This window comes from Carettochelys insculpta, chromosome 6 (genome assembly GCF_033958435.1).
Source record: "Carettochelys insculpta isolate YL-2023 chromosome 6, ASM3395843v1, whole genome shotgun sequence".
NCBI classification, from domain to species: domain Eukaryota; kingdom Metazoa; phylum Chordata; order Testudines; family Carettochelyidae; genus Carettochelys; species Carettochelys insculpta.
In genome coordinates this window covers 80072049-80079362 of record NC_134142.1, presented here as the reverse complement: position 1 = coordinate 80079362, position 7314 = coordinate 80072049, and the positions used below count along the sequence as shown (strand labels likewise).

Genomic DNA, 7314 nt, shown 5'->3' with positions numbered 1-7314 from the left:
GAGATCCGGGGAGGCAGTACTGTTAGCGGTACAGACTCGCCTTTCTTTAACCTGTGCCCGGTGCAACCTTTCACATCAGTTTTAATAAAACTGGGAATGTGAAAGGGGAAGGGTGTTGTGGCAGACACCGAGCGGAGCCTTCTTCACACCTAATGTTGCACCTCTGGACGGGAACCCCCTGTTTAAGGATATCCCTTTTTGAAAAAAATAAAAATAAAAAACCAGTCCTGTAGCGCTTTAACGACTAACCAAATGGTTCATTAGGTGATGGGCTTTCGTGGGCCAGACCCACTTCTTCAGATCTGAAGCACTGGGTCTGCCCCAGGAAAGCTCATCACCTAATGAATCATTGTGTTAGTCTTTACACGTCTACAGGATTGCGGGTTTGTTTTGATAGACTACATACAGACTCCCATGGCGACCTCCCTGTTCCTTTTTGAAAGGGAAATGAAAGGGAAGGGAAAGTGGGAATTAGGTCCTTGCCAAACAGCTGACTGAGACTTTGAGCCTTTCTGGGTTTACTCGAGCCCTGTGAGCGCTAGTGAAATTGAACGAGCAGTCCCGGAGCACTTCGAGGACTAACACAGTTAGGAGGTAATGAGCTGTCCTGGGAAAGACCCACTTCTTCAGTTCTGTCCCTTCTTCCCATGTATCTATGGCTCCTGCCTTCGGCCCCCGGGCTGTCCCCAGCCTTGCCGTTATTTATTGATCTCCGATCGCTATTTGCTCTGTGCCGTTTGCAGCCCGATCTGTCCCCCTAGCCCGGCCCTACCGCCCTTCCAGGCTCAGACGCTGCCCTGCGCAGCCTGCAACCCGGCCTGCTCGTTTTCCCACCTCCGTGCTTGCACTGCCAGCGCGGCTCCCGCGCTACCCGGGCTCGCAGCGAGCGGGGTGTAAGCCTCACGCCGGATCTGCTTACACGCGAACGCCTATTACTGCCTTGCCGGGCGCCGGGAAGGCCGGGTTCCAAATGAGGGAGGGAGGGAGGGAGATTCCTTGATAAAGCTTTTAAGGGGTGGGGGGTGGGGGGAGAAAACACCACCCTGGGGTGTCCCCTGTGACATGACGTCATCCAATCAATATCGGGGGCGGGGGAGCGGTGACCGCTCTGACTGCCTCCTTCTATGAAGTACTCTACGTTGGAATTGGCATTAGCCGCATCGATCGGCTGATAAGCGAGGCCTATAAAAAGGCAGGGGGTTGGCTTCGCCCGCACCGCATCCCCGAAGCATTTGGCTCCCCGAGCACCACGCCAGCGCCCGTTCTCTCGCGGCCCTCGCGCTTCTGGATGCGTGTGGGGGCAGGTGGGGGGCCGCGTGGAGACCTCCTGCCAGCTCAGCTCCCCGGAGGAGATGCGGAGGAGCCGGTGCCAACCGTACGCGCCCCTGGCTCTGCTCGGACTCTGCTGCGCCGCGGTCGCCAGGGCGCTGCCCTTCGCGGATGCGGGGCCCCACGTGAACTACGGCTGGGGGGAGCCGATTAGACTGAGGCACCTCTACACCGCCAGCAAACACGGACTGTTCAGTTACTTCCTCAGGATCCACGGCGACGGCAGAGTGGACGGCACCAGCATCCAGAGCCCCCACAGTGAGTAGGGGGGCGGCGGCGGTCGTGGAGCCCCGCGCTGGAAGGAAGGGGCGCTCGGGTACCTGGGCGCGAGGGCTCTTTGGGGCGGGCCGCTGGAAGCGCTTCCTCCCGCGGAGCGCCCGGGGGCTGGGGCGCGCGGCGGGGGCGGCGGGGCGGCTGGCACCCCGCGCGGCTCTCCCCCTCGGGTTAACCTCTTCGGGTTTCGCTGCTTAGGTCTGCTGGAAATCAGGGCCGTGGCCGTGCGCACGGTGGCGATCAAGGGCGTCCGCAGTTCCCGGTACCTCTGCATGGACGAAGACGGGAAGCTGCACGGGCTGGTAAGTGACTGGAAGCTGACCGGCGTCCCCTCCCCCTCCCCCTCCCGGCGCGCTGCCTCGGCGCGACAAAGTCGTATGCAAATAGAGCTGGCGGCCGGCGCCGCCCGCGCTCGCGCTGATTCTACCCCGCCGCGTCCGGATCCAGCGGCTCGCGCCCGTCACATCTTTGTTCTCCCGCCCGGCCGCGCCGCCGGGGTCTGACGCCCACTGGCGGGCAGAAGGGCTAGCGGGGGCGCTTGTCTTCCACGCTCCCGCCCCTCAAGTGCTGCGCGAGATAAACACGGTCCAGTCCTTTGCCTTCAGAGGCTTGAGCCAACTGTGTGGGGAGAACCATGAGATGTTTCCTTCTCTCCCAACTCCCTAGTTACTTCTCCTCACTCGGGCTAGGGTTACACCAGTGAGTTTCGCCCAAGGGACTGGTGGAACAGCCACGCGGAAAATTTGTTTTGTTAAGAAAACTCAGCACTGTCGCCGGCATAGCGCTGCTGGGGACAGGTTGTGTCAACGAAAACGCTCTGGGGGGCCTGTTCTCGACAGACAGGGCATCCACCACAATGGACAGCCTGTGTGCTGTGCTCCTGGGTGCCTGCTTTGTCGAGAGCACTGCCGGCAGTCCGGCTGCTCTTCCGATTGGCTTTTGTGTGTGGTGGCGGTCGGTCAACAGCAGTTTTGTCTGGAAATCTCTCCTGACAGTGACTTCTGTGGACAGAGTGCTATAGTGTAACCGTAGGTCACGTCTACATGGGTGGCTTCCCCCGATAAAAGTCGGTTTTTGTCTACAAAACCTCTGGGGCATCTATACAGCTAAAGCGCTCCATCAGGAGTTTGCAGACAAAACCCAGATGATCCGCCAGCAAAGTTATACTTGTCCCTGTTCAGGTATAATGCCTCTGTCGACAGTATTTTGTAAACAGAGTGCCCCAAGTAGGTACTTCTGTTGACAGAGAGGGCTTCGGGTTCAGTGGGCAGCCCTGTTTGCAGAGCTTCTGGTTGGCTCTTCTGTCAAGAGAGGTCCAGGTGGTGTAGCTGCTCTCTGTTGACAGAGCAGATTTTGCTTTTTAATCCACTTCTATGTGTAGACACTATGTGTCAACCGGAGTTTTGTCAGGAAATCCCTTTTGACACTCATTTCTGTCAACAGAGGCTTCTTTTATAGACATAGCCTCAGTGTCTAATGAAACTGTCACATTTGTTAACCGAAATTTAAGGTTAGCATCAAATGGGGAAAAAATCCACCTTCTAGAGTTTCCCATACAAATAAAAATAAGTACATATAACTTTTTCATTCTTTATTGCATTTTCCCTGAACATTCTCTATTTTTAGGTAAAATAGAACATAGGAGTAAAAAAAGCTCTACTATAAACAGCCTATTTAATATGTGGCTATTTATTGGCAATCAAAATAAAACATGTTAATTCCACTGAAATATAAATAATATGGGTATACTGGTAAATATCTTCTTGCTGATCAGCTTAGATATTCTGCAGAAGATTGTTCCTTTGAAGAAGGGATACGCTCAGAGGGCTACCACATTTATGGATCAAGGAAATGTAGGATGCTGTCTCTTTAAGTCATGCCGAACAGAAACAAGAATTCAATTGGAAGGACTATCTCCTGCTGTCTCCCTTCTTACTGGTCATCAACAAAGTACCTGTAGGCTTATTGGAACCTGAGGACTATAGTAATTCCCTGACACGGTGTTGTTAACTCATGCCTTTTTTTGCCTAAGCCTTACAGCACAACAGCTAGATACATCAGAAATACAGTCCTGCTCTTGTGAGAACACTGCAGTACCTACTCAAAAGGCATGAGTTAAAGGTCCAAATTCATCATCATGCAACTCCACTGAAGGTACCTAGTTGCATGGGTGGGAGGTTCATTTTCCCTTGTATGGCTTGATTCTACTTTCCTAAGCAAAACTCCTGCTGGTTTCAACAGGAGAGGTAGGCCCAGTGGTAAAACCTCCATTAGCTGGAGAGCAGAATCAAACCTAGTAAGATATTTACTTGAGTATCTAGGACAGAATTTGCCTTTCAAATTTGAATTTCCTTGCTTTTTAGTGTCTAAAGTCAGACCTTTTACAAACTGTAAAGTTGAGGGAGGTGATCTGATTTTAAGTGCAGACAAACGTGGAAAGTGTTGAATAGTAACAGAGGGATGGCTGTGCTAGACTACATACTATCCAAACAAAAAAAAGCAGTCCAGTAGCACTTTAAAGACTAACAAAATAATTGATTATGTAATGAGCTTTCATGGAACAGACTCACTTCTTCATATCATAGCCACACCAGAACAGACTCAATATTTAAGGCATATGGAAAGCGTCAGTTTGAAGCTTTTATTGCATATCTAAAATGAAATATTCATTGGCTGATTATAGATTGGATCCTCCTTCCACTGAAGTTAGGGGGGGATTTCCCACTGATTTTCCTGGGATCAGGAACAGGCTTTTAGTAGAATCAGAGACTACTAGGACTGATAGGGACCTTGAGAGGTCATCGAGTCCAGCCCCCTTCCCTCATGGCAGGACCAAGTACTGTCTAGACCATCCCTGATAGACATTTATCTGACCTGTTCTTAAATATATCTAGAGATGGAGATTCCACAACCTCCCTAGGCAATTTATTCCAGTGTTTGACCACCCTGACACTTAGGAACTTTTTCCTAATGTCCAACCTAAACCTCCCTCACTGCAGTTTAAGCCCATTGCTTCTTGTTCTATCCTCAGAGGCCAAGAAGAACAAGTTTTCTCCCTCCTCCTTATGACACCCTTTTAGATACCTGAAAACTGCTATCATGTTCCCCCTCAATCTTCTTTTTTCCAAACTAAACAAGCCCAGTTCTTTCAGCCTTTCTTCATAGGTCATGTTCTCTAGAGCTTTGATCATTCTTGTTGCTCTTTTCTGGACCCTTTCCAATTTCTCCACATCTTTCTTGAAATGTGGTGCCCAGAACTGGACACAATACTCCAACTGAGGCCTAACCAGAGCAGAGTAGAGTGGAAGAATGACTTCTTGTGTCTTGCTCACAACACACCTGTCAATGCATCCCAGAATCAGTTTGCTTTTTTTGCAACAGCATCGCACTGTTGACTCATAGTTGCACTCTGCATAACTGTAACAATCTTTGGGAGGCAGGGATAAAGAGCTCTTAATTTGTGACTCTTCAATATAATGAATTATTGTTATAGTTCAATAATATGCTGAATAGGGTGTGTTTCACCACCATTAGCATACAGCCATGCAAATACCTTTATATGTACTGAGCCAAATCCTATACATCTTACTCTTACAAGAAGTCCCATTGACTTCAGTATTAGTACTAACACAAGTAAGGTAAGCAGAATTTGGCCCACAGAGAAAATTTGTCTTCACAGTTGCGCTATCCTTTCTGTGCTTCCTCTCTGCTCTAGATGCCTTGGGTGTATCTATATATTAAGTGGTACAGGAGGAACTAATTTACTATTGGCTTCTGCGAGAAAAGAAATTTTTTTGCGTTATTCCTTTAGCATTAGAAATACTTTTTAAAAGGGACCACAACACACACTCCAATCTGTTCTATATCTTTGAGGAGATTTGACAAAGCTTGATTTTTTTTTTTTTTAACAACTGAAAATAAAAAGGTAAATGTGCTCGAGGTTATATTTTGACAGGCAGAGAGTTCATTTGGGAACACAATGGTTTTCTATCATCAAAGACCTAGACATAACCCACAATTTTCCTCTGTTGGCCCAGAGTTCAGTCACCTTGAATGACTGAGCTGGAAATAGCACCAGAGTGATTACTTAAAGGATCTGGAAAAGTCTGAGGTGATAACACAAAATCTCAACATACCTTATCTATATTATGATATGTCGAAGCTGAATTCTATAAATTCAGGCAGATTATAAAAGGGTTATAAAATATATTATCCTGTATAGAATCTTTATTGGTGTCACAGTAGAACTGTTTGATAAGTTTAATGCCTGATGAGAACGAGGATATTGTACTAATACATTTTAGATACATCAATAACATAATGAGGAAAAAACATGTGGTTTGCCCTTTTTATTGTTTTTATTTATTAATTTTCTATAGTTTAATACAGCCTAATATAAAAAATGCATTTCTGCAGACCTGCTCTCTCGTGGGATTCATACTGAGTTTTGTATACACAAATGGCTAGATTGTATCCTTAGTTATTGTGCTTGCAAGTAAAACATCAGAGTTCATCATCACGTATCAAACTGAGGTACTTACCAGAGATTACCACAGTTTTCCCCTAAAATAAGAATGCAGCTATCTGTAGAAGGTGCATTGTAATAGATGAAATAAAGACTATTGTGGATAATGGAAAAACTCAGTGACTGCTAAGGGATTCTGGGGGAGGTCTGTAGTGCCATTTTTGAATTCTATGTATGATATGGAGGGCTTGAATCTCTTTCACATCGAGTAGTAGGGTCAAATGCATAGTAATATATATCTGATGTGTTATATACATATCTGTAACTGTCTTCACTCCTTACTGTTCAGCTCAGGTATTCTACAGAAGATTGCTCCTTTGAAGAGGAAATTCGCCCAGATGGCTACAATGTATATAAATCAAAGAAATATGGATTTTCTGTGTCCTTAAGTAGTGCCAAACAAAGACAACAATTCAAAGGAAAAGACTTTCTTCCATTGTCTCACTTCTTACCTATGATCAATACTGTACCTGTGGAGTCAATGGATTTTGGAGAATATGGTGATTATAGTCATACTTTTGAATCGGATCTACTCTCTTCACCTCTTGAAACTGACAGCATGGATCCCTTTGGAATCACATCTAAACTATCTCCAGTGAAGAGCCCCAGCTTTCAGAAATAACTAATATTCCTGCCCTTAAATATGGTTTTAAAGAAACATTACCAGAACCAGGATGTTATTTAGCTTTTCCAGTAGTAATATGTAGAATATGTAAATATTTAAGGTACGGTGCCAGCATTATTCTTGCAATGCACTAAACATGTAAGATATTAGCACCATTCTAAGGCTACAGTTTAAGCAGCACCTATTCATGTTTTCATGTCACATGTAGAAAAATAATCCAAACATCAACTGCTTAACTGGTTCACCTCTTGACAAAAATATACAGTATGCAGAAATTCCTTCTGTTTGGTGATAGCTGGGGTTATAAGATCACTAACATTTTTTTTCATCACTTTAGTACTATTTATGCTCACCTCAGATTCCTGCTGACAAGAGCAAATGCTGAAAAAGTTTTATATTCACAGGGAGGTTAACGAGCTCGTCATGTCGTAGCCTTTCAACAACAAATAGTTGAAACAAAACGATTATCCTGTGGACTAGAACTAAATTTACCTCTAAAAACTTGCTGCTGATGTTCTGGGACAACTTTCCATTTTAAACATTGATTTGAGGAAACAATGCA

General features: G+C 46.2%; 1 protein-coding gene across 1 annotated transcript; it reads left to right on the top strand.

Moving 5' to 3' along the window:
• The first annotated feature begins 1352 nt into the window (after positions 1 to 1352).
• On the top strand, positions 1353 to 6749 carry FGF19 (fibroblast growth factor 19). The gene is made up of 3 exons (XM_074998928.1): positions 1353 to 1587; positions 1801 to 1904; positions 6417 to 6749. The coding sequence occupies exons 1-3, from the start codon at positions 1353 to 1355 to the stop codon at positions 6747 to 6749; spliced, it is 672 nt and encodes a 223-aa protein (XP_074855029.1).
• The last annotated feature ends 565 nt before the right edge of the window (positions 6750 to 7314 follow it).

Excerpts from the sequence above, each read along its gene's own strand:
- FGF19 (XM_074998928.1), top strand. The coding sequence starts at position 1,353 with ATGCGGAGGAGCCGGTGCCAACCGTACGCGCCCCTGGCTCTGCTCGGA. Across the intron at positions 1,588-1,800 it reads CAGCATCCAGAGCCCCCACA|GTCTGCTGGAAATCAGGGCC; the intron begins GTGAGTAGGGGG and ends TTCGCTGCTTAG. Across the intron at positions 1,905-6,416 it reads ACGGGAAGCTGCACGGGCTG|CTCAGGTATTCTACAGAAGA; the intron begins GTAAGTGACTGG and ends CTTACTGTTCAG.